Here is a 27565-nt window from a genome sequence, read left to right as displayed (position 1 = left end):
TACGACATATGTATGTATGTATCTATGTGTGTATATCATATGTGTATATGTCCTATATATGTACTGTTTGTATGTAAGTATAGATATATGCATGCAGTGTTTCATTTTGACCCACAAAAAACTTGAAGCAGCTTAGAGTTTTTACATGTCCTTAGTAATTTCTGATTTGGAAGGTGACTATATGCATGAGAGTAATGAGACTTGAAACCAAAATGTGGATCGGAATGTGGGGCAAGAGGTCAATGACGAGGCTAAAGTGTGTTCTCTGTGTCATAAAAGACCCCATTTTTTTTGTTTTGTAGCCTCCATGCTGTCTGACCTACAGATACGGATTTTTTGAAAGCCTGCATCAAAGGGAGGGTTACCTATGAATATCTGCTGTACAACATGAATGCAATCCTTCTCACGTCTTTTACGCGGTCATCCTATTGCCTAGAAACATGTCCTGTGACCAGCGAAAATGATTGAACCACATTCTTCAGCAAGCACTTGGTTTCCATGTGCTCATACAATTATTTTAAGTCAAAAATGGAAATACTCTTTAAGGATTGCCTACTGAGAAACTAAAGAAAACACACTCAAGTGAGAGATCAGAGCTGCTCCTTTCCCTCCAGGCTCCCTGTAGAATACAAAACAAAATCCACAGTGACCAAAACAACCATGTACATCTTGGCAGCATGGGGCGATGTCATCAAAACTCTATCATGTCAATTCCACAGTGGTTCAACAGGCACCACTGTAGAATGTTTGGCTTCTCTTAAGCCTCAGCAGGGAGAAGCAGCTGTTGCCCTCTTCCAGATAAAGTGACATATCCTAGGAGAAACAGAGTCCTAATTAGATAGAAATTAGTTCCCCTTACCACCCAGGCCACTCAAAAACAAAAGCACAGCTAGCACAACTTCAAACCATAAGAAAAAAAAAAAAAAATTGGATACAGCAATTGTGTCAGTTTCATAGAATACATCTTTCTCCTGCTGTACCAGTACCAAAAGAACCACTTGCAAAACCTATAACATATGCCATCTTTACATTCAAATATTTTGTGAATATGTTACATAAAATACACTAAAGAAAATGCCACGGCTTTATTGTACTAGAGTTTATTTAATATCCGAAGTATTTTGAATGTATTTACACAAGAATACATTAAAGAAATGTCAGTGCTTTAGTTTGCTGAATATCTGAAATAGAAAGCAGACTTACATCCCCAGTATTAGTTTTTATTGATTAAGAGCAATGCTTTCAAGTAACAATGCATTTAGCCACAACTAGGAGAAAAATGGAGGGAATCATGCAATACTATACACAAAAGATTATAGTTTGAATTAAATAAATAAATAAATTACATTTTAATTTATATAAAATATATCCCCTGGGGAATACAGGAGGTGAAAACTATAGCTCTAGTCACACAGGGTTTTTTTTCAGGCTTATTTCTCTTTGAAAGATAACTAAAGCTAAATACAACTTGAAAAATTCACAAACCAATCAGGTATTATTATTGAAAGAATACAGTAACTCCAAAGACAAACATAAGTATAAGAAAAACATATTATTAAAATCTAAGAAAAACAAATCTCGATAATTACATGATTAAGGTTACATAACCAATTCAGAGACTCAAAACTATCATTTTACCATGATAGTGATGAGGTCACGGATTATTTTTGTCTGGGTCTTATACTAAAACCTACTCATTCAATATATTCAACGAATAATTATCAAACGTTCTCTGTGCTGTAGGGAATGTGTTTGGCTCTAAGAAAACGTTGGAAAACAAAACAGACATAGACCCTCCTCTCATAGAGCTTCCAGTCTAGTGGGGCAGACAGATGTGAACAGAGGCACCTCTAATACAGCCTGAAAAGTGCTGTGCTGTGGCCCTCCATCCTACAGGAAGGATCGTCTAAGCTGAGACCTTAGGACAAGGGGTGAGAGGGGAAGAAGGAAATGAAAAGAGATTCTAGGCACAGAGAGAGAAAAAAAGCAAAGACGCCAAGGCATAAGAGAGCATTGTCTATTTCTACAACAGTGGTTCCCAGACAAAGGACCTTAGGTATTTGTTGGGCCACAGTGAATTTTCACCCATCAACAAGGAAACGAAGACAGTGTGTTAAATCTTTTAAAAGCTAAAGTCATTCAATTTTAATAATTGTGTTTAAGGCCGACTGATTTCCTGGCGTTAAAATGGCTCCTCTTTTATAAAATGACAGTGATAGTAGATGATAAATTTTTTAAAAATAGAGGATCCTATTTTTTTTTTAATTTTTTTTTTAACGTTTATTTATTTTTGAGACAGAGACAGAGAGAGCATGAACAGGGGAGGGTCAGAGACAGGGAGACACAGAATCTGAAGCAGGCTCCAGGCTCTGAGCTGTCAGCACAGAGCCTGACGCGGGGCTTGAACTCACGGACGGCGAGAGATCATGACCTGAGCCGAAGTCGGCCGCTTAACCGACTGAGCCACCCAGGCGCCCCGACCCTATTTTTTTAATTAGCAAAATTAAAACTGCAGGTATGTAAAATCAAAAAATCTGGGAATCACTGTTCAAACAATAAACTTTTAAAAGGTGTTTAATATGGTTAAAGGAGAGGCGTAAGGGAGAAGTCAAGAGATAAGACTGAGGAGGAAGGCAGGGATTTCAAACAGGAAGGGTCAGGAAGTCCTGGAACTCTAGACTTTATCCTAAAAGCAATGGGAATGATTTTAAGCAGGAGAGTGAAACTCTATTTAGATTTGTAATAGATTGTTCTGGGATGTTGTGTGTAGAATGTATGTTGGACGGAACAAGACAGCAGGAAGGCAAGGCCATTTACATAGCATTATAGTATCCCACGAAAAAGGAGAGAATAGCTAGAATTAGGGCCAAATCAGTAAGACTGAGTAGAAGAAGATGTCTTCAAAGGACAAACTTACCAGGAATTGGTGATTTGTTATATTGGGTAAGAAAAATGGGATGGTCAAGGCTGATGTCCAGGTTTTTACTAAGGAAACTGAGCTGATGATAATTGGGCTTTACTGAGCTAGAGGATGTAGGAAAAGAGCCCTTTTGTGGAGAAATTGAGGTGCCTCTGTCTTTAAAAGTCCATTAGAATACTTGTTTACAGAGCGTGAGAGAAAGAGTTGAACTTCAAATATAAATTTTCTAAGTTAATAGCATATAGTTAGTTACTAAAACTCTAGATGTGGATGACATTTCTCCCGGAAAACACAGCATAAGACCGAAACAGGGCTTAGGACATACTAACGGGTTGTCAGCAGATAAACAACACAGAAAGAAGCCAGAGACAAAGTGGCCGGCCAGGGAGGTGGGAGGAGAGCCAAGAGAGCAAGGTGTCTTGAAAGCTAAGAGAAAACCATTTTACGGAGAGAGCAGACGGCAGTGCCAGATGCTGCAGGAATCCGTTGAAAGGACTGAAGAAAGCCCTTTGAAATTAGCAACAAGGCAGTTGTTAAAGACCTTGCGAAAGGCAGTGGAGGGAGCCCAAGCCAGATTATGGAGTGTGCATCTGCAGGCAGGAAGGAGCTCTTTTATGCAGTATGGGTATAAAAGAAAGGAAAGAGCCAGCAACTGGCTGGAGATGTGGGTTTGAGAAAGTGGTTGTTTGTTTGTTTTATAAACACAGCAGAGATGTATATGGTAGGAGACACTTGATAGGGAGAAGTTGAAGACTTGTTGGAAGTGAAGATAATTAATAGAAATTCACGTACAAAATACTGACCAGCTTAAAAAAATCACAATGTAAAGGTTTCTAAAGATGTAAAATACCGTGTCCCCATAAGAACACATGATCATTATAAAATTGTTAATGGATTTAAATACATTTAAGAATATAAAATGATTCCAAGAAATTCTGAAGGAATCCCATTTTAAAATACTTTTAAAATCACATTTGAAAATATTATTTTTTAAATTATGGCAATTTTAGTTCTTGTCCATAGAGATCATACTCTTTAAATAATATATATCTTCGAATGGTTGGTGGTAGAGGGAGCTTCTCCATTGAGGCCGGCTGGCAGAGTCGTTGGAGACCCATAAGTCTTCGAATTTTTAACCGACACAAATGCTTTAACGAGCAAGGATTCTCTAAAATGATGGGGAAAAAACAAGCAAAAAATAAAAACAGTATCGTGGATTGACTTGTAAGTTACGTTGTGGTTTAGAATAACATTAATAGTGTCATTCTAAAAGTCAGATACGTATACATTTAGCAACTGGCGATTTTAAAAGAAATTCAAAGTGTAATTAAGCATCCCAGACCACTGCTCCAGAATACAGTCTCCATGAAGACACTTAGCTTGTTTCAGTGTCAGGAAGACAGTCTGGCTCATAGTGGATGTTGAGCCAGGACATGTTAAATGAATGAATGGAATTGGCTTAAGAAAACAAATGCTGCACCTGAGTGGTTCAGTCGGGTAAGCGTCTAACTCTTGATTTTGGCTCAGGTCATGACCTCACTGTCGTGAGATCGAGCTCATGATGAAATGATTCCATGTGTATATAATTCAATCTCAGGTTTGTTTCAGTTTCTGATACTTAAATATTTTGTTTTTTTTTTTTTTAATCTAACATCACTTAAATATCTGATATTAGTCTTTATTTTCAACTCTTTATCTATATTACAACACTGATACATTATCCCAGCAGTATGAGCTAATGAAAGGGCAGTGGAGTACATGGTTTTAGTTGTGGGCTTTGGACGGTTGACATAGATTTAAATCCTGGCTCTGCCACTTGGTATCTGTGTGACTTTGAACTTGACCTCTGTGATCTCAGTATTCTCACCTGTGAAATGTGGATAACAATGGGACCTACCTCATAGTGTTGTTTGAAGATCAAATTAATTTATGTAGAGTATTAGAAAACTGCTTGGTACTTTGTAACCATTCATAATGTGAACTATCAATCAGTTCAGGAATAAAAGACATCATATTTCTATTACCTTTGTGATTACCTTCTCAAAAAATTAAAACAGTGTTTTTCAAAAACTATGAAGTCATAATTATTATTACCCAAGTAGGCAAGATAAGTCCATTTAAAAAAAAATAAATTGCATTTTATTTTCTTCTTTAACAAAGACACCGCCTCACATATGTCTGGAGGAATCCTGACATCCAGTGGTTAACCACGCTCACAGCATTCAACTGACTTCCACTCCAGCTACGTTAATGTATGACTGAAACAACAAAACACCACCTTGGTCTTCTTCCTCCTTAGATTTCCTTTCTAAAGTCAGCAGAATTGTTATTCTTTTGTAATAAAAACACATGGACAATTAATTAGCAGTTAGAAGCGAACTCTGTTCTGCCTATGACAGGAAGCACAGCAGTGTTGGAGAGACTGGTTTGAGGGAAGACAGACAAGGGTTCAAATCTTTGCTTTGTTTTCCAGGTCTTTAACCTTGGGTAGTTAAGGTATTTAAGACTTTGGTTTTTTTTTTTTTTTTTTCCTTACAGTCTCCAAAATGTTTTAACCTCTTTATTGTAAAAATAAAATATAAGTAACTACACACATGTATAGCTTTATGAGTCATTATCAGTGATTATGAGATGAATATGTTCAATCACCCCCCAGGTTGTGAATAGAATTTCCCCAGCTGCCCCATAATTTCCTCCATAACTCATTGCAATCTTTATTCATTCCTCCCCTATAAGTTACCACTATTCTGACTTTTGTGGTAATCACTTCCTTTATTTTTTATTTATTTTTTAAAGTAACCTCTGCACCCAACATGGGGCTCGAACTTACAACCCCGAGATCAAGAGTCGCACACTCCACCGACTGAGCCAGCCAGGTGCCCCCGTAATCACTTCCTTTAGAGCTTCATCATCGAAGTGTGCCATTCCTGTGCTATTGTATTGGAAATATTTTTTAAAAATCTGATATGACCTTTAAATCTCTTTTAATCCATCCTCTTCTTTCCATCCCCTTCTCTTCCCTTCAATTAATCTTTTAAGAACCAAAAAGCCCAGCAGTTTCCCACAGCCTAAATTTTGCTGATTGCATTTTCATGGTGCAGCTCCGTGCTTCACCTCCATTTCTGGTTTTGGCAAATTGATAGCTGGATGCAGAGACTTGAGCAGACTCAGGTTTGATCTCTTGGGAAAAACTATAGCTGGTGCTGTGTTCTTTCATCAAGGGCCACATAGTGAGATAATAGGAACAGCTGATGCTCAGTGACCACATCCATTAGCTGACTGGGGGTTGCAAAATGGTGACAGCTAGTTTTATCATTTCTTTTTCATTTATTGGTTGGAATACTTGTATAAAGAGACGCTGTTTCTCCTCTACTTTTTGGTTACCAGTGACACAAATCACATAGGTAAGACAGAATAAATGCTTAGATCTTTTCCTTTATGAGCTTTCAAGATAATGAATTGATTTTCTTATCATCTGGAGTTGATCAATTTTTAAAATATCATACTTAAGCATATTTAATTGATTTCAACTTATTGATATAATTACCCTTTGGAAGCTTAATTGTCCCATCTTTGGCCAGTAGGAGCCTCTTCAAGTTGGCTCCTGAATTCTTTTGGCATGCTCTTGTAGGTTTTGTGGGCTTGTTTGCAATGTGGAATGACACATATTCCAGGCTTGTCTTGCACAGTGCTTCCTGAGACCTGAAATCATCCATTTCTTTTTCTAGGAAATGATATTTCAAGACCACAGTCTGGGTACTGGGGATGTTCATTGCTACTCAGTCTGTCTTTATTTCTAAGCCTTTTTTTGTAGACACACACACACACACACACACACACACACACACCCCAGGTTAAATAGCTTGAGTTCATATTGATTCTTCCAATTCAAGGTCAAGCTAAAAGATGTTTGTTTTTTTTTTAACATATTACATCTGTATTTCCTTTCTTCCACACAGATAAACTGGTTCTCAAGGATACAAAGAATAATAGAGTTAGAATATCCCACAATCATTCACTTACTAAATGCATCTCTCATTCTCAAATAACATTAGTTCTGTTATTATGCCACCATCAGATAATTTGATATCTTTAAAGAATGTTTTTGTGTAGGGGCGCCTGGCTGGCCTGGTCAGTGGAGTATGTAACTCCTTGTCTCGGGGTTAGTTCAAGCCTCACATAGGGTGTAGAGATTACTTAAAAATAAAACCTTAAAAAAATGTTTTTGTGTGTACTCTCTCCGTTTTATTTATTTATTTCTAATGTTTATTTATTTTTGAGAGAGAGAGAGACAGAGACAGAGTGTGAGTGGGTGAGGGGCAGAGGGAGCGGGAGACAAAGAGTACAAAGCAGGCTCCAGGCTCTGAGATGTCAGCACAGAGCCCAACGCGAGGCTTGAACTCATGAACCATGAAATCATAACCTGAGCCGAAGTCGGACACTCAACTGACTGTGCCATCCAGGCACCCCCGCTCTCTCTGTTTTAAAATAGTTGTGTCATACCCACATTATCTGGCCATGCAACCCTACATATTGTATCTTCTCTCTTTTAAATAGCAGTTAGTCTTGGTATTCTGTCTAATGCTCAGTACTAGTCCTTATGTCATTACCTCTTCTCATTTTGGTTTGTCTGAAGCTCGTTTCCTAGTGGATTCTTCAGAAGGCGATCAGAGGAACAATATTACCTGAGAGAATCTGATTTTTCCCCCATAAGTCCATTGTTTTTGCCTACATGACCAAAGAATATAGTAATTTGTGGTTTTGTCTTTTCATCACAGATTTTTTTTGGTAATATAGGTTTTTGTATTTGTTCTGTTCCCTCAAACAGGAGATTTGTTGGTTTTCCTTTTCAAGGAACCCTATTATTCCTTTCTTTACTCTTTATTACCTGTCTTTAATATCTGTCGCTGCATTTCAAATGCTTTGGTTTATTCCTTTATTTCTATTTCATTTAAAATAAATAGATTTTATTTCTTCTGTTCCAACTTCTGTTTCTCTGAAGGTATTATCTATTGCCTTGTTAGTTCTTGACTTCATACTGGTTCAGCCTTATATTTGAAATTAATTTTCTAAAAAAGAAATTATTTTTTTCTTTTTATGTCAAGTTCCTTCCTTAGTTGTTATCTCATTTCTGAAGTTTTGTAATTCAGAACTTGTGTGGTTCTTTTGTGTCTTATATCATTTTCCTTACACTGTTTAGCCCATTTTGAAATTAAGTTTTTAGTTTTCATCTGTCCTGAGGGTGTGCTTTTCTAGTGTGCTTTCTTGTCTGTGAGGATATTATTCTGTTCCTCTTCCTATTTTTTCTTATAATAAATTTATATGAAACTTGACTGTGATAATTTTCTGTTGCTCATTTTGACGTGACATTAGTTTTCCTGAAGTTTTAGAAGGATGCTTGGTCTAAGGTAGCTCTTCTGACTTTACAGAACTCCCTATTCTGTTGTCTTCTTGCAATGATCTAAAATAGTGGCTTGCTCCTGAGGTTTCTTGGTTCTGTTTGCTGCCCCTCCTTTTGTCTGGAGTTTCTCATGGCTCTGTCCTGCTTGATTTTGATTTTATTCCCAATGTGGGCTGTGGTTCAGAAAGGGAGACTTAACAGGTCAGTTTCAAGAATTTATAGGGTCCAGGGGGCCTGGCTGGCTCAGTTGGTGGGGCAGGTAACTCTTGATCTTGGGATCATGAGTTCAAGCCCCATGTAGGGCATAGAGCTTATAAAATAAAATAAAATAAAATAAAATAAAATAAAATAAAATAAAATAAAATAAAATAAAATAAAAATAAAATACTGGTTTCCAAACATTAGTGAGCTTCAGAATTACTTAACATCTAAAAAAGAAAAAAGAATTTATAGGGTCCAAACTGTTTTGTAATTGCCCTTAGTCTTAGTTCGTATTTATAATATGATTCACTTTTATTATAAACTAAACTTTAACCTAAATACAAAATAGCCAGCCTATAAGACAAACTTTTGATAGGAGTTTGTCAATAAAGACCTGAGAGAGAGCATATCAAAGAGGCTAACTCTAATTCATTCCATTCATCCATTTACTTGGTATTTATTATTTACTACTCACTAGGTATCATGCTAAGTCTTGAGAATACAAAAACAAACAAAACAGATGCCTGCCCACATGGAGATGAGTCTATGTATCTTACAGTCTTATAGAAGTTTTTTTTTTAATATGTTTGTCAAATGTTAATATAGTTATAGTATTACTCATTATACAATTAAAGATTTGGAAACTGTCAAGAAAAGCCAAAACTTAGCATCCTTATCAGAGGAAGTATTAAGGATGATTTTTAAACACCTGGATAATTCTGAAAACAAAGTAGCACAGAAAAAGTATCAAATATGACATTAAGAAACTTCCCCTGTATACATTCTTCATAAAAAAAATTATAGGCAAAACTTTTTTTTTTTTTTTTTTTTTTTTTTACCTAGTATTTGACGGATTTCTGGCCATTCTCTCTGTAGTTGTAGTGCGGACTTCAGTTTAGCACACAGAGGGATATAATCCATGTAATCAATTAATACACGAATAACGCTGCCTACCAAGTGTTTCATCCAAGGAACTGTAATAAACTCACAAAACTGAGAGAATTGATAAAATTTAATTTAGTAGTACATTTAATATACTATATACATAAGCACTCAATTTTGCTATGAAAAATTACTATTGTTGTCTTCTTATGGAAAATACAAGTACCCTCCTTGTAATGAACAAAAAAGAAAAAGAAATCGTTTGCTTGCATCTAGGAAACTATGAGCCCTGAAGCTATGTGCATGACTTTGATGTGATTGCAGTCAAGAGCATGGAAGAATCAGGTTGCTTTCCATGATTCTTCTCTCCATGTTTCCATCTCCCATATTCCACCACATATGCATAAATTATTAATTGCATACATTTTCATTTTCTTCTACATTCAGTTTCCAATTCAAGAAAAATAATTAATCTTTTTTGCCTAGTTTTATGCTTATCTCCCCATATTATTGCCAAAAAAAATTCAAGAATAAGAAAAATACAAGAGTGGATTTTTCTTTTCTTGTGATATCCCTAAATGAGCAAAAGTTAGGATGATGACCCAGTAGGAAGAAGAAAAGGATGTAACTCACCGGGTTATCTTTTATTACACAAGATGTCCACCCCGGTAGTACCTCTTCTTCTATCTCTGACCACACAAATGAATTTCCAAAGATGTTCCCATGCATGCAGTCAAAGCACATCTCCACTTGATAGCCATTATTCAGCAACAGCCTCAGCATTACCTCGTCATTTAGGGCATATTGAATGGCACTGGGGAAACGTGTGTCATTCACACGCATAAAATAACAATTGACGTTAGCTCCATGGGAGAGAAGCAGCCGGACAATTTCATGGTTATTGGCCCTCACTGCCACGAGTAGACAGTTGAGGGGATCTAGGTTTGGGTCTGCACCTGCAGCCAGAAGGACTTCTGTGCACTGGATATCATTGTTAGAAACGGCAAAATAGAGCGCAGTCTTCCGCTCATCATCATAGCTCTCGGAAATGTGGTCAGCAAGCAGGGTATTGACATCAAAGCCATTTTCAATAAGCAGCTCTAGGCACTGTACATTTTGTCCATCTGCTGCTGAGTGAATTGGTGTTAGCCCACTTTTCTGGATTGCATTTTTGGATGTTATTGGGATAAGATACTTCAGCGCACTAAAAAAAAAAAGTCAAATATCCACATGGCATGAAGAAAATGAAGAATTTCAATAAACCAGATTCCTCACTAGACAAGTGAATGCAGCCTGTTTAACTTCTTTTACTTTCTCTAGATAACCTCATACAAAACATTTAACATTTAACCTTTGCCCACTGGCTTACTGCTTAGTTTAGTGTAATTCAGTTTTGTTCTTAGTTTCCCATTCTAAATATTCCTGGGCAACATGCTCAATGTCCTATGTTTGGTCCTAGAATTGTGGTTCCTTAGGAACCCTCTCCGTCTTCCAATTCTCTTTGGAACAACATAATATTTATAAACAACCAAAGCTATTTAATGAAAAAAATATAAAAGAAAGGTTAGCTCATCTGACCCCATAGAAGAATGCTTCATAATCTTGACCATGAGAATTATGGAGTCATAGGACGTGACCTTGAACATTGCTTAGTCCAACCCCTCACTTAACGGAAGAGCAACAGGAAGTCTGGAGAGGTGAAATGACTTGTCCAAGGTCACACAGCTGGATGTGGAGCAAGGACTGGAGTCCAGGCCTTTTGAATTCTCATTTATTACTTCTCTCTCACTGCTTCCTGAGCAGTCTATGCTTCAGTAGTGGCCACGCACATCCTGCCTCCCTCCATATAGCTTGCAATTGAATTAATAGCCACAAAAAAAGAGTCTTTATTAGTCCATCACCCTTTATCAGTCCAATGGGGATAACTCGCCACAGCTTAGGTTTCTAAGAACCTGTGATAAACAGTTGTGAATTTCACACTTGCCTGAACAACTAGACACACATGACAGCCACAGCAAGGATAACTTGATCTCTTGTGCCTAATTCAGAGCTACCATGTGTGAATTTATGAACACTGGGAGTAAATCCAGGTAACTTTAACAACATGTCACTTAGCGTCAATTATGTGTCATTGGCCACTTAACTTAGCCAATGTGGCCACTGAACGCGCTAAAGCCTAATGGTTTCAAAGTTTTTGAACTTATAAAATATATTTAATTTCCTAAAGCCATCCTCTTATGGTGGGTGGTTTAATATAGTGATTGTAGATTTCTATTGATGTGTTGATTGTGGCACATTTTGTGATTTAAAAATCTATCCGACCTTCCCCCCGCCCCAAGAATAAAGAAATCTGAACTTATGATGAAACTTCTCTATTCAAGGATAAATTTGACCTTATATCATAATACCTGTAGGTATTAATAAAAATTAGAGTAATACTGGTGGCATTGTAACAAAGTCCTTTGTCAAAGGCAAAAGTTTTAGAAACCATGTAGCTTTTTGTTAAACACATTGAAAACCAAAACAAAACAGAAAGGCATATTTAAGTGGTTTGTGCAGAATTCTCAGTTATAACTTACTTCCTTCTAAAAGAAAAATTTTTGATTATAAAAGTGGTATAAGTTGAATGTGGAAATTCTAGAAAAGTACCAGAATATAAAAAGAAAGGGAAAAATCAAACAAATATTTATGTACTCAAAACTTGTGAAATGTGTGTCTTTTTCTTTTCAGATTTTGGGAGGTATTAAATAGATAAGACTTGAGATTCTACTGTACATACAATTTTGTATATTTCAACTTAAAATGATCTTCTTATGATTTAGTACTCACAGATAATGTCCCTCGTAGGCAGCTCGGTGTATTGGAAGATGCCCTGCTCTGTTGGGTACATTTCCACTTCCTCCATATTCCAGCAGGAGGGAAATGCAGTCAGGATTGCCCCCTCCTGCTGCCTCAAACAATACTGAAGCCCCATCATCCGCCAAAGCAAACACATCACCACCTGGCAATATAAAACATATGGCAGAATGATAACTGGAGTTATCTTGAAATTGTCATGACAGTCGCCTTAATAATAACCTGCTGTTTTCCTTTCTGGCTAGGACTTAAAATTAAAAGTATAAGATTAAGAACAGATGTGTTCTCAGTATTTTCAATAAACAATTATGCATGTGTGTTTCATTTTATTAGAAAATCTTTGCAAGAGAAATCAAGAAGTCAATTTACAAGGTAGACAAATGCTCCCAAGAAAAGTAGTTAGCCTTTCAAATTTAAAGGCAATGTTAACACTCTATTCCATTTCGACAACTGCCCTCTATGTGCTGTGTGTGACCCAGCAGAAGATCCAAAATGAAAAAATAAGAATACCTTAAGGAGCTCAGAAGGGAAATGAGACAAAATATTATCAAAGAACACAAACCGCATAACATTCAGACTAGGAGTCCGAAGTGACATTAGGACTAGGAGTCATGATGTGGGAGAAAGAAGGGTTTGAATTCTGGCTCCGCTATAGACTGAGAGAGTCTGGGGCAAGCTACTTCTATGAATATCTGTCTCCTCCTCTGTAAAATATCGTTTATTTCATAGGGTTCATACGATAATTAAATGAGGTTGTGTTGTTGGGAGGGGGGCTCAAAAATGTTAGTTTTTTCTCCATAGAGGATCCTTGGGGGAGCATATGGCCCTAGCCTTTATTTACAAAGGAGGAAACTGAGGACCAGAAGTTTTAGTAAGGGTAGGCGGATTTGTAGGTCATGATGCATAGGGTGTAATTAAGTTGTGGAAGAGGGGACTTTCAAGAGGTTTCTCGAGGAGCTGGGTACAAAAGCCTGAGGCCCAGTTACATTCAGGAGAGAAAGGGGAGGCAATGAGGAATGGAGAAAAGGAAATTGAGGGACAGGAGAAACAGCAAGAATGTGCAATTCCTTTTCAGATACCTCTGTGGATTAGGTGTTCCAACACATCACAGTGACCATACTCAGCAGCAACACCTAACGGCGTGACTCCAAATCCGTCTCTCAAGTGGACATTGCCTCCGTGGTTTAGTAGCAGCGCTATGATATCTTTGCGGCCTTGTTTGGCTGCTTCATGCATTGCTGACCATCGCTTGATGCAGGGCTGGTCAAGGCTGGCATTGTGTTTAAGCAGAGTGAACACCATGTCGTAGGAGCCCTTTTTTACAGCTGGAGGATGATTTCAAAAAGAACATCAACAGTAGGCATATTGGCATGGATACTTTAGATGGTATGAAACATTATTAAATTTATTTTTTAATTTTTAAAAATGTTTATTTATTTTTGAGAGAGAGAGAGAGAGAACAAGCAGGGGAGGGGCACAGAGAGAGGGAGAAAGACGATCCCAAAAGGGCTCTGTGCTGACAGCAAACAGCACGATGCTGGGCTCGAACTCCTCAACCATGAGATCATAACCTGAGCCAAAGTCGGATGCTTAACTGAGTGAGCCACCCAGGTGCCCCTAACTACTAAATTTAATGCCAAAATAGATATTACCTATTCCTTCTTCTTCTATAAGAAAATATTGTAGTTTTCATACTCCTTCTATTTCTCACACCCAAGATGATGTCTTTTCAAGACCCTGGCCTGAGGAGGATAAGACTTTCATGGAAATCATGCACATCTCTAAAATAGGGTGTTATGTATACTCTTTCTAAACTTTAGAAAATGAAAATAAGTGAAGTGAAAATAACATCCTCTGTTGGGTTGTACAAATTAAATAATGTATGCAAATGCTTAGTATATACTAGGAGCTCAATAAATTATAACTATTATTATTAATATAATTTCATCACTTCTAGGATCCTGGAGCCACATGTGTGAATAATGTTTATCAAGTCCCCTCATCACCCCCCAGAAACATTTTTTTCCTCCACCAAAGATAGCAGCACGTATTAAATGAATTTCTCTTTCCTGTGGTCTTAATGGGAGGTTAGCAACGAGAAGGTCTAGAATCCAGGTAGGTCCAATGTTCTAAATAGGTGAAGTCTATGATAGCTAATGTACTGCAGTGTAGGGGATTCACTAGATTGTATGTCGCTCTCCCCCTCTGCTTGTTTCTAACAGATGAAATTACAGGTAAAATTTCCCCCAACTCGGCTTTGGATTATTTAAGAGATTGTCCCAATTTAGGTATAAATAATTCTGGAAGACGTAATGTCTCTTATCAGTAAGTCAAATCTTAGTAAGAAACAGAGAAGGACGAGTGCTACTCCCTGCAAATGGAGGTAAATACAATTACATTCACTCACTCATTTGTTCATTCATTCATTCATTCATTCAGTTGATATGCTCTGGCTATATGAGAGGCACTGTGCCAGATCCTGTGGACAACAGGGAAAAGATGGACTTGGTTCTCACTCATGCAATTGACAATTTAGGGAAGAAGCCTATATTGTCTTCTATTTGAAGAGAGACTCAGAATCCAGGTCTTTGCTGGGAAATACAGGACGAGATGGGGGGGGCACATAGAACATCTTGGGGAGCAAGGGGGCAGAATACAGAAAGCATCTCAGGCCAAAGCAAGGGAAAGGGCCCTCAAAGGCATGACAAGAGGATGAAGACTTAATTTGGAGGCAGGCAAGCCGTCACTGTGGTGAGATTTCAGTTTTTCTCCTGCTCACTAGAGTCTGTTGACAAATGCCTTTCTCTGAATCACCCACCTGCCGCTGGCAGCTCTAATTATAGTGAATTACCTCATCCTAGCTGGTGTCATTGCAGAGAAAACATCAATAAGCTAAATGAACTAAGAGGTATGTGTCCTCATTTATCTTCTTGCTCCTATTACATTTTTTCTAGAAAAAATGTATTCAAATAATGAATCTCTTCCATTGCGATCTCTTTTCCTTTTGTCTGACCCAGAAAACATGTTGATTATAGATATTAGTCTTTTTTCATGAAAATATCATAGACAGGCCATATTCAGCTTAAAATAATTTTAAAAATAAAACTTTACTTGCAGTTTAACTGTTTTGGAACTAATAATTTATTTTATTTTGGATAGGAATAATAATGGAAGTCATGGGAACACCTCCCAAACTAACCCATGAAGACATTCTTAACCAATAAATGGCTGAAATAATGAAAACTAATAAGGCACAGTATTTGTGTTACATAACTAAGTAAAATAAAGCTTAAGATAACTTATATAGCAAAAAATATACATATATACATATATCTTCAACAATAATGCTTAAAGAAACAAACTTCAGTTGAAAAGTTAGGGAATTAGAGACTTTTGCATAGATTATAGGCACATTTAAACACTTTATAGTTTGCTGGCACTATTCCTTTTAACCTTAAATTTCTATAATTTTCTCTTTTTTATGTTTATTTATTTATTTTGAGAGAGAGCGTGCATGCATGGAGAGAGGCAGAGAGAGAGAGGGAGAGAGAGAGAATCCCAGGTAGGCTCCCAGCTGTCAGTGCAGAGCCCGACGCGGGGCTTGAACTCACAAACTGTGAGATCATGACCTGAGCAGGAACCAAGAGTCAGATGATTAACGAACTGAGCCACCCAGGTGCCCAAATTTCTGTCATTTTCTTTCTTTTTCTTGATATGCATGTTTTGCTCATGTAGTTTTTTTTATTATGAGCAGTGATTTATCTTGTGACTCCTAAGACATACAAATTAGAGAAGAGATATTTTTCTGAGGCTTCTTGACAAGGATGGGCAGACTGAAAGAGGAGATGGAGTGAAGAGGATGCGTATTGATTTGTGAGAAAGACAGTGTCTGAAATAAAATTAACTGAGCTGTAAATGACATGAGGATGTGGGACAAGAAGGGCAGCAGAACTGAGATGTTGTGCCCCATGGTTCCCCGGGCTTCCTCTATCCCCTGGACCCTGCTGGCCAGGACAATCTCGTGGCTATCCAACTAGAGAAAGGTGACACCAACTTCAGAGGAGTGGGCAAAGAAGGAGTGTGAGCACAAAATACCCTCATTAAGTGTCAGATGATCACAAATTAGATATCTAACCCTCAGCAAGTAACCATGTGATGGACCGTAAGACATCAAAGTACCACAAGTAAGGCCCCGATGGCTGATAGCAAAGAAGGGCCCTGGAGAGACTTAAAGTGATTTTTTTTTTTTTTTTTTTTTGCCATCTAAGCATATTCTGTAATAAAGACAAAGACAATGCCATCAGGCTAAGAAAAATAAAAATGACATTACACATAAAAATAAAAAGAACAACATATTTTTCTTTTACCTCTTTGTAAGTTAATGGACTATGAGTAGCAAATTTCAAAGTAGCCTACAGAGTCAAAAAGAAAACTGGGAAGGTGCCACAGATGATCTGTTTTCCTATAGAACCTAAAAATACTTGACATGGGTTCCACCAAGAAGGTCCTGGGAGAAGGTAACCCAAGAAAAAAATTTTTCCCCAGGTATGTGGATGATGGGGACATAAATGAACACCTTCAGAAAAGTTCCTTCCTGAGACTTTTGTCTTCTCTTTGAAATTACCATTTAGCTTTTAAAAAATTTTTTAAATGTTTATTCATTTTTGAGAGACAGAGTGCAAGTGGGGGAGGGGCAGAGAGAGAGGGGGACACAGTATCTGAAGCCAACTCCAGGCTCTGAGCTATAAGCACAGAGCCGGCGTGGGGCTCAAACCAATGAATCATGAGATCATGACCTGAGCTGAAGGTGGACGCTCAACTGACTGAGCCACCCAGGCGCCTCTTACCATTTAGCTTTTAACATTATTTCTGAATGTTAATTCTATTTTGACTCTGATAACATAATGATCAACTTCCTTTCCCATACTTCAGATATTTCTGGAGTAGAGAAACTGACACATGCAACTTTGAAATATATATAAATACTGAATGCTCTGTTGTAAGCATTAAAAGCAAAAAGAAATCAAATGAGGGATAATCATGACTTAGTTGTGCTTTACATAAGTGAATTAAGGATAGCAAGTAGAGAATAATTCTACATTTGCAAAATAAGGTAGTATACAAACTCTGGAAAGGTGTGTGCTTTTTTTTTTTTTTTGCAGAAATTAAAGATCTACAGATATTTATAGAATTATTTATAGCAACAACAACACATACATGGATGTCATTGCAAATACCCCATGGCAAGTGCCTTTAAAAATAATACAGATCGCATTAATAGTGGTGATGTAACCATAGGTGAATATGCATTTCATATGTATAGAACCTGCCCAGGATAAGAGTTTTGGTTTACTTCTAAAAAGCATCAGTTATTGTAACAAATTCCACAACTCTACATGACAGGAAATGTTATCTCTGGTCATTTGTAGTTAATCTCATCTCACTTTTACAAACAGACTTGCCAATTTTTATTGGTCAACAGAAATAGCAGGATGCACAGACTGAGAAGAAACTGAAAAATGACAGCTTTAGGTTTACCATCATTCCTTGTGTCATAGCTGTGAACCCCTTCATAGGTGCCCACTGCTGCATCTATGTGATCAGAATCTGCTGACGCTTCATTGTTCTGATGTGGACCTTCAATCTCTCTTTCCAACCCTCTTTCTGCTTCTTTCTTCTTGCTATCTGCTGCACATGCAACCTTACTTACAACTGGACACCACCTAGAGAATCTTCCTTTAGAACTGGCACTGCTCAGGGCACCTGGGTGGCTCAGTTGGTTGAGTGTCCGACTTTGGCTCAGGTCATGATCTCATGGTTCCTGAGTTTGAACCCCGCATGGGGCTCTGTGCTGACAGCCCAGAGCCTGTAGCCTGCTTCGGATTCTGTGTCTTCCTCTCTGCCCCTCTCCTGCTCACGTTCTGTCTGTCTCTCTCAAAAATCAATACACATTAAAAAAAAAAAAAAAGAACTGGCACTTCTGGCTTCACAAAACTCCAAGATTGGATCCGGCACTTAGTTGGTGCTGAAGGATCTTTCACATTGGACCTCTTTGTAGGATTAAAAAAACAAAATCGTAAGGCAGATGAGATGGGTGTTAGGGGAGGAGCTCAGGGAAGAGAAGTAGATGAGGTCACATAACTTCAATACATAGTGGTTTCCAATAAATACTTATTAAATATTCATTTGTCTCAAACTGTGAAAGTTCTAGAAAAGAAGATCATTTACCAATCAGAAGTGGCGTCTCTCCTTTGTCGTTTTTGGTGTTTGGCCACACTCCCTTTTCTAGTAAAGTTCTTACATTTTCCACCAGACCAGCTTTGACTGCCAAAGTCAAGGGTGTTTCTCCTTCAGAGGTCTTGAACTCCCAGAGTGTCTGGTAGGATGCTGAGATATGAAAGTATTGTATAAAGTTAAAAATCTTAAAGGATATTACAAAGATCAGAGTAATTCAACATTACATACTTTGGATTAGACAAAGTCAACTGATGGCAAGGAAAGATTAAAAGATGTGATTAAAGTTTATCAAAGGATGGTGAGTATACATAGAGGAGCATGTACTCGACAGCTAGAAAACCAACATCTGTGTTCCAAGGTTGTTTTTATTTTTTTAGTGGATTGTATATTCTTTTTTTAAAATACAAATTGTAAAATAACTCCCTGGTCCTTTGTATTATTATTTAAATTGCACCTGAAACTGATTTTTGTCAAATAAAATCTGTGAATGTCAGAATGAGAATGTATCTGAATACTGTCAGAAAATGTTAGAAAAGAAATACCATGTTTATCACCACCTTCTACATCTATTTGTCTCTCCGTTTAGCTGTTTGTTTTCTTCTGGCTGGCTGGCTGGATAGTCAATTATCAAGCAGCAAGGATTGCCTCCTAGAGCACAGAACGAGGGAGCACCCTTGAGGGTTGAAAGACAGGGCACTTACAAGACATTTAAAAAGTTGCTGAGGGGTGCCTGGATGGCTCAGTTGGTTCAGCACCTGACTTTGGCTCAGGTCATGATCTCGCAGTTTGTGAATTGGAACCCTGCTGTACTGACGGCTCAGAGCCTAGAGCCTGCTTTGGATTCTGTGTCTTGCTCTCTCTCTTCCCCTCCCCTGCTCATGTTTTCTCTCTCTCTCTCTCTCTCTCTCAAAGAAATAAACATTAAAAGAATAATAATAAAATACATTTGCTTAGATGTGACAAATATTATCTTAGAACATCAAAATTATTAATACTTAACCCTCTGTCAATTCACTTAACAGTGAAGTTGATTCACTGTGATACTGATTCATGTTTCCACCATGAAAAAATTAGTGCAATATAAGTACAAAATATTGTAAATATACTTGTGCATGATAATGATCTTTTGGAAACTGTTAACTGAAGACATAGTTCAAGATGAAAAATTAAATGCTGACTCCCAAAAGCAAAAAGTTTTATATTTAGATCAATTAATTCATGATATATACAAGCTTTTATTACTTTTAGGTTACAACCACATCTTTGTGCCAACTGTATCACATTCATAGAAGGATTCAAAGGGCGAACGCTGAAACTCACAAAATGTGTTGGTTCTTATATTCTGAGTGTAAAACATGGGTATTCTCTTTCCCATGTGCAAAATTATCTTTTATTCTGCTCTTTCTTTTTGCTTTTTATGTTATGGGAAGTTATGGGATCACTCATAACTTCTTTTGCTTCTGTTGGGTCAAAGAGATTTTATGTTCTCTTACCATCCAGAACAACTTCAAGTATTTGTTGAATGGGTTGAACCACAGCTTCATGCAATGGAAACCATCCTTTTTCATCAGCTTCATCCAATGCATGTTTATACTTCACATATTCCTGGAGCTCAAGAATGTGGCCTAAATTAAACATACCGGCTGGTAACAAATCTCTGTCTTGGCAACGTGAATTCTTCAACCTGCCCCATTCTAGGCAATACACCCATTTTACCTTGTTTTATGGCTTCCACAAGTTTTCTGTTTTGATCACTCAGTGGTACAAACCTACCAGAGAAAGAAAAATAAGCCGTATTTATCCTAGTGGTGTACTTCAAAAAACCCAAACGTTTAACTTATATTGAGTTTTTGTACATGATTTTAATTATCACGATCTACAGGAAATGCACGCAACTGATTTTATCTACTGTATTAGTACCATGCTCTAACCAACTGAGATAACCAGCTAACTTAAGTTTGTCTCCTTTAAAAACGTAAATGCTCAGGAATCAGGAACAGTATAGTTGTGATACACCAGACCTAGGCACATTAGTACAGATGACAAAATAGAAGATTATAACACTGTCTCTGTAATGAGTTCTAAGCAATGATAAAGAATTAAACAGTTGTAGTCGGGGTCAGGAGAGCTAGTTTCGGGTTTTGTGATTTAGTGTCTCTGCGTAGTGGTTTCTTTATCTCTAAAATGATGGGATTACATAGGAAGATCTCTAAGGCTTTTTCCAACTTTAAAAATTCTATGCTCAGTAAATGTTGCTTTGAACTTAATAATTGCTAATTAATAATTGCTTAATTGGGAGCTTATGATCCAACACTGCATGTTAGAGTCTTTAATCCATGGATCTACAAGTGAAAAGAGGTTGAGCGTTTTACTGAACAAATTCCAGTCATTGGCCCAACCCTCACGGCAGTTCTCTGGTGTGTGTGTTTATTCTAAGGAAACAAGGTATTTCATAACAAATTGATTCAACTCTTTTAAGCAGAAACATCTGTTAGCATTTTACGGTTGTTAAAGCCTTCTTGGGAATTCTGTTGGGCATAAGGGAAAAACGAAAGAGACCCAGTTTAAAGGTACCATGTCCATTTTTAAGAAGCTCATAAGCAATAATTTTATAGAACTGAATTTATTCAAAAGCACTACTAGGGGTGTCTGGGTGGCTCAGTGGGTTAAGCGTCCAATTTCAGCTCAGGTCATGATCTTGGAGTTCCTGGGTTTGAGCCCCATGTAGGGCTCTGTGCTGACAGCTCAGAGCCTGGAGCCTGCTTCGGATTCTGTGTCTCCCTCTGTCTCTGCCCCTTCCCTGCTCGTGCTCTGTGTCTTTCTCTCTCAAAAAATAAATAAACATTAAAAAAAATGAAAGCACTACTAAATTTCAGAATACAGGATTCTAAGTACTATAAAAGAATGTAAACTAAAGTTTATTTTCATCAGAAGTGCAATGTGTGTTGTTCAAGACAGAAATCTACTTTTTCAGTTTCAGACTCTATAACTCCTTCCTGCTAACATAAACATCAATTTTGCATATAATTTGTTAACTTCTGTCATTTGGAAAGTAGATAATTAAATAGGCTATGGTTTACATATTGCTGTTTTTACTAAAAGCCCTCGATTCTTCCCATTCATTAAACTTAGGGCCTAATCCATATTATTTTTCATATTTTGAAGATCCAGAAATGAAATACATTACTTACGAAGGCTGTCTGAGTCAGTAGCAGAGTGGGCTCTGGAATATTCAGAACAGATCTCTGTATACCTATTTAGTTGTCTAAACTGTACTTGCAAATTTTTTCAAGTTACTTATTGATATTTTGATTCTATATTAATTTAAAAAAATAGGCAATCCTATACAACCAAATTCAATTAAGAACTTTCCATTTAGGTTATTTCCATCTTCCACAGGAGGTGGGGATTTGGGGAAGATCATACTGCTAAAACCTATGCACAGTGGCCCTTGTAAAGCCATTGGAATCCCTGCCGGAGAAGAAGAGTAAGCATTTCCCTAGAGGAGAAGTCAGGAAGAGTCATTTTATGACTGGCCCAGAGAAGCTTCTCAATGAACATTTGTTGAATTAATTATTTTTGAGAGACAGAGAGAGAGAGAGAGAGAGAGAGAGAGAGAGAGAGAGAGAGAGAGGTGGGGGGAGGGGCAGAGAGAGAGGAAGACACAGAATCTGAAGCAGGCTCCAAGCTCTGAGCTGTCTCTTAAATGAATGAAATGACAACAAAATGAATGCCATAAAGAAATTTTGTTGAGCATAGTCAATTTGAATGTTACCTTTCAGAAGAAAATACAGACTTGCTGGCTTCAATGGATTCTTGAATACTGAGCTGAATATCATAACTTGTAAGATGGTCTTCATCGGGGTCATCATTAGTATCCATGACTGGATATAAATTTGAAAGAGGCAATTTCTTATTATCACCAAACAACACAGAACAGTATATACAGTTAATGTGAAGATGCAAAATGAAAAACTAAAATGCATTCACCGTTCTTCATTTAACAAACACAAAGGTAGTCAACATTTTAATCCGTTTTACATATGAAGCCCATCCTAACCTTTGACACCTTTAACTACCTGCCATTTGGGTGTCTGCATTTTCTGATTTTGGACTTCCTTTTCATTAATGGCTGCCATTAGGCTAATAAGAACACACTTTTTCGACACTTCTGACTTACACTAATTTCAGCCCATCAGTTTTCTGAAGACACTGCTCTACACAGCACATGAGAAGTACATTAGAAACTCAGACCAAGAAGAAGGAAGACAGAGACAGGAATAGAGAACAGGGGGCCTTTCACATTCTTACCTTTTAATTTTATACCTGCTGTGTTTGCTTATTTGCTGATGTATTCTTTTTCTCACATCAGTAAAGGTTTGAGTTGGCTTTGTGTTCAACTTCTGCTAACAGACTCTACACTCCCTTTGAGGGAAGGGCTCTACCTCACTCATCTCTCCACCCCTTACGACTCTAGAAGGGGCTTGGCCCAGAGAAGCTTCTCAATGAACATTTGTTGAATTAAAGTAGAGAGAACAAAATGTCACAAATGCAGTGGCCTTGCCTTATCCGCAAGAAGTGTAACAGAGCAAATAGAGAAGATGTGAAAGAAACTTTAAACAGAAGGAACTGAGAACTTCAAACACTGTTCTTCGTAAGCAACTACTGTCTAGTCTCACATATGAAGTGAACAGGTTTCAAAATTCCAGAACTTTAAAATAAGACAGGGGATGGGGTGCTGGGTGGCTCAGTCAGTTAAGTGTCTGACTTGGGCTCAGGTCATGATTTTGCGGTTTGTGAATTCAAGCCCCGCGTCGGGCTCTGTGCTGACAGCTCAGAGCTTGGAGCCTGCTTCAGATTCTGTGTCTTCCTCTCTCTCTGCCCCTCCCCCCACCTCTCTCTCTCTCTCTCTCTCTCTCTCTCTCTCAAAAATAAACATAAATAAATAAATAAACATTTAAAAATTTTTTTAAATAAGACAGGAGAGGGTTAATCTGACAAAAACAGCTTTAGGCATCTGGAGAACTTCCTTACTGACTGGCTCAGCTGGGTGATAGACCACATGGGTTCTCCGGGTACTGTGGGACATCTAACTCTATGGACTTGTGCTACCTGCATTCCTGGCCACGGAAAGACCCTTTCTGATACCTTGGCAGAAGGGCATCCTTAATTAGTTAGGGAGCCTCAGTTGGGGACGCTGGAACTGCTACTACGTGGCAATTCTACAGGCATGGTAAAGACCAACTTTATTAAGGGAGGCTTAGTTGTGGGCAGTTCCAGCAGGTGCATTAACCTGGAAAACAATAAGCAGAGTAAAAATGAACTCGTGCTTTCGAAGAAGAATAAAAAAAACGGAGAGGCTTTGGGGCTTATTTACATAATTTATTGATTCCTATTTCAACTCTTCCTAATGCACTTTCTTGTTTCAACCAGATCAGACCCACCACAAACGGTTGGGCAGGACGTGCACTACACAAGTGTTCCTGGCTGAGGGAATCCAGCCAAATCTCCCCTAATGGAGTTGTACAGTCTGGCAGAGTGCTACACACGCCCCAAGGAAGCAGCATCTTTTTTTCATTTGCAACAAAGTAGCTTTGGCCTGTGGGATTCCTGAATTGAGTTGAGCATTTTTTAACAAAGGGAAGTTAAGCAAAAAGGTGCCTAATTATTTAGTGTTTTGGATAGTAAATGAGGAGAGATACCTTTTAGCAGCTAGTCTTCCAAACTTTTCCCAAAGTGGGAGGGTCTTAGGATTGGATTACTCTCCTTCAGACAAGGTAAGAATACTATGGCAGCGACGCCCATGCTGCTTCTTGACTTGAACCTTCACATGGCTACTGTTTGGTCCCCATTTTTGTTTTCTGGCTGGTCTTACAGGGAACATCGTGTGGTGTTATGGTCTCAGAGCATCATTTGAACGACTGAAATAAGGACCCTCTTAATTCCATCCCCAGAGCAGAGACCAGCCATCTCATGGAGCCCCTATTCATTCTCCTGCATAGTTCTGTCCATTACAAGCCACTGCTATTGACTGGCCCATCCTCTCCGAAGATAGACACAAAAATGTAGATTACTTCTCATTGGTTTATTTCTTCCAAATATCAAATTAAAGGAGTGAGTGTCTCTCATTACTATTGGGCCAGTTGCTCTCTCTTCTTGAGAGAGAAAATTTAGTAAGTGTAGAAATAAAAATAGTTCTATGACTAGGTTTAATGATCAATATGAAATCATTTTTGATTAGTGGTACTTTATGAGCCAAAACGTATTACCTATTTGAAACTTTACATCGTTGTGTGTTTTTCCAAGGAGAAAAAAAAATGGTTTTCCTTGGGCGATTTTCAAAACACAGCTGATATTACCACTTCTCATTGCTCAAGTTTAGATAAACTCAAACTTCTCCACGTGCTGATAGCCAGGGTGCCTGGCCTGTGGACATACTGCATGTGAACTCGATAGCATCATTTTCATTGTATTTTTGTTGTTCTGCACCAGTGCCCTTACTATCATCTTGGAACATTAAAGAGAGAATAGTAGTGATGTTGGGAGACTGCCCGTGAGAGAGTAACGACATCCAGTAAGTGTATTTCCTCACACGGTGATATCTTAGTCTTCTCAAAAAGCCAATATGTGCTCTAGGGGTCTTATTTGCCAAATACACTCAAGTAGTATTTTACTTTTTATTAATTGCTTATTCGTTCATTGTCTATCTCCTCCCCCTAGAATGTAATCCAATAAGATCAGAGAATTAGCCTGTGTCTCCAGTGCCCGAGAAGCACCATCTCAAGGTCCGTGGTCTCTATTATAACTGTGTGAATGAAAGAATGAATGAATGAGTTAATAAAAAAAAACCCTAAAATAAGCTAGGCCCTGCTTTTAAAACTAACCATTGTACTCAGGGATGGAGACTTTTGTCCAGTGAGACAAATCTGATTGCCCTCTCTGTGTTTGGCTTCATTTTTCTCACCTCTCTGCTTCCGCATCTTCTCCTTCTTCATTCGCAAGCCCCTCCGGCTCTTCCATGCACATGCCCCATACGCTACGTCAGGCCTGGCTCAAGACGTCCCTCCTATGGAAGCCTTGCTGAAATTCTCCAGTTCCCCTCTGGCCTTCCTTATCTGCCAATATCTCCTCTTCTATAATATTTTTCCAGTATCTGGATTTCCACTCCTTCTGTATTTGCCTGGCAAATTTTTCACGTATTTGTGTTCTGTATTCTCACTTGGGTTATTAGTTTTCTGAGGGAAGAAAATATCTTACTTACTTTCTTTTTCCTTTTCTATCTTTTCTCTCTACTTCCACTGCTAGTCAACTACAGCAAATGGCTGTTCTCAGTGGAAAAAAAGTTGTTGACTCATTACCAGCAGACACACATAGAGTCCTTCAGACGGCACGATTAGATCATGAAGTTCAACCTGTGGTATTGCCTGCTGCCTCTCTCACTGGTATCACTGCGGCGATAGGGGGATTGCATGGCTTTGGGATTAGTAATGAGATCCAGAGCCTTTTACCTATTTAAATCACCAGCTCAGTTCTAACCCTGCTTGAAATTTGGACTTCCAGTACCTGAGATACCCTAGGCTCCTTAAAGAACTGAGTTGATCTGTGGAAAGTTTTGCTTTTTATTTTTTAATGTCATTTTAACTACCATCCAGAAGAAGGGTACCTAAGACTCTTAACTGTTTTGTATCCATAATAAGCCTAGGGTAGAAACAGTGAAGAAACCCTTACCACAGGGAACAACCCGTCTTACACAAGCTGTCTCCAACCTTTTCCTAAAAGCCCAGGACGAAATAAAGATCTGTGTGCAAGTGCTCTAAAGTGTCATAGAGATCATCAAAGAGCACGATTGGAATAGATCTAGAGACATCACGATGCAATGAGAAGAGCAAAGAGAAGAGTTATTTATGTGTATCTCAAATTTAAAATGACCAGGATTCAATCCCAGCTGAAGGCTGGCAGCGGTCTATTGCCCGCCTTTATTTAAGATTATTTAAATAAAGCACCAACCAGGAATCTGAGGAAAAGCCGAACAATATTTTGACATCCTTTAAGACCTATTCACAAGTGCTCTACTTCTCAGTCTAGAGAAATGAACTGACACTTCCTAAATAATGGTTTCCCGGTCTTGTTCTGGAGAAGCCCTCTAGTGAGATTTATTTCCCATACGTAGCTGCTTACAAACTAATTGGAGCAAGTATGTTGGGAAATTGGCCTTTTCATTTAAAGCACAAGTTAACCATTGATGGATGAATGGATAAAGAAGAATGGATAGATGAATGGATATGTATAATGGAATATTACACAGCCACACACACACAAAATGAGATCACGCCATTTGCCACAACATGGATGGACCTAGAAGCTATTATGCTAAGTGAAATAAGTCAGACTGAGAAAGTCAAATACCATGATTTCACTCATATGTGGAATCTAAAAAAACAAATGCATAAACAAACAAAAAGCAGAATCAGGCTTACAAATACAGAGAACAAACTGATGGTTGCCAGAGGGGGAGGAGAAAAAGGCGGCGGCAGGGGGGGATTGAAGAAGGAGTTGCAGGCTTCCAGTTAAGGAATAAGTCATGGGAATAAAGGCACAGCGTAGAAAATACAGCCAATGATATTGCAATAGTGTTGTATGGTGACACATGGTAGCTACACTTGTGGACAGCATAGCATAACATAGAGTTGTTGAGTCACTGTGTTGTACACCTGAAAATAATGTAACATTGTGTGTCAACTATACTCAACTTAAAAATATTTAAACAAGAAAAAAGTAGAACGCTGGTTAACCTTCCTTAAGGTCAAGAACACATTTGATGAAAAGCAATGGATTCTCTCTCCAGAGGGATGCATGCCCACTCAAAATTCTGCATAAAATTTTGAAGAATTCATGGGACCTCTAAAGCCCTTTCCCATACCCTCCCCCAAACAATCAAATTTAGGATTTTCAAGTGCTAAATGTATTATTCAGATATCAGTAATTATTAGTGTACTTTACAGGTAAGCCTAGTAAAATCCTAGATTTAGATAGTGGGAAAAGGGAAATTTGGTGGTCATGTAAGTTTT

At 38.0% G+C, this 27565-nt stretch overlaps 1 protein-coding gene across 4 annotated transcripts in view; it reads right to left on the bottom strand.

Annotated features, from left to right (window-relative positions):
• Nucleotides 1–1084: 1084 nt before the first annotated feature.
• The window catches only part of ASB15 (ankyrin repeat and SOCS box containing 15), a 58461-nt gene continuing 31980 nt past the window's right edge, over nucleotides 1085–27565 (bottom strand). For 2 of the 4 annotated variants that reach the window (XM_019452607.2, XM_019452606.2), the window contains 10 exons: nucleotides 22273–22381; nucleotides 20214–20266; nucleotides 19991–20122; nucleotides 18489–18647; nucleotides 13340–13585; nucleotides 12234–12405; nucleotides 10038–10608; nucleotides 9362–9515; nucleotides 2482–4088; nucleotides 1085–2250 (listed from right to left, as the gene is read on the bottom strand). In XM_019452607.2, coding sequence (XP_019308152.2) covers nucleotides 3916–4088; nucleotides 9362–9515; nucleotides 10038–10608; nucleotides 12234–12405; nucleotides 13340–13585; nucleotides 18489–18647; nucleotides 19991–20122; nucleotides 20214–20266; nucleotides 22273–22379 — 1767 coding nt within the window. In that variant the 5' untranslated portion in view covers nucleotides 22380–22381 and the 3' untranslated portion in view covers nucleotides 1085–2250; nucleotides 2482–3915. Of the gene's footprint in view, nucleotides 2251–2481; nucleotides 4089–6467; nucleotides 6623–9361; nucleotides 9516–10037; nucleotides 10609–12233; nucleotides 12406–13339; nucleotides 13586–18488; nucleotides 18648–19990; nucleotides 20123–20213; nucleotides 20267–22272; nucleotides 22382–27565 lie in introns of those variants that run through there. The other 2 variants (XM_053897398.1, XM_019452610.2) reach the window with 2 other exon arrangements.

Source organism: Panthera pardus, unplaced genomic scaffold (assembly GCF_024362965.1).
Source record: "Panthera pardus isolate Hobbes unplaced genomic scaffold, ASM2436296v1 HiC_scaffold_8, whole genome shotgun sequence".
NCBI lineage: Eukaryota > Metazoa > Chordata > Mammalia > Carnivora > Felidae > Panthera > Panthera pardus.
Note: the sequence above shows the minus strand (reverse complement) of the source record. Positions and strands in the feature narration are given on the sequence as shown.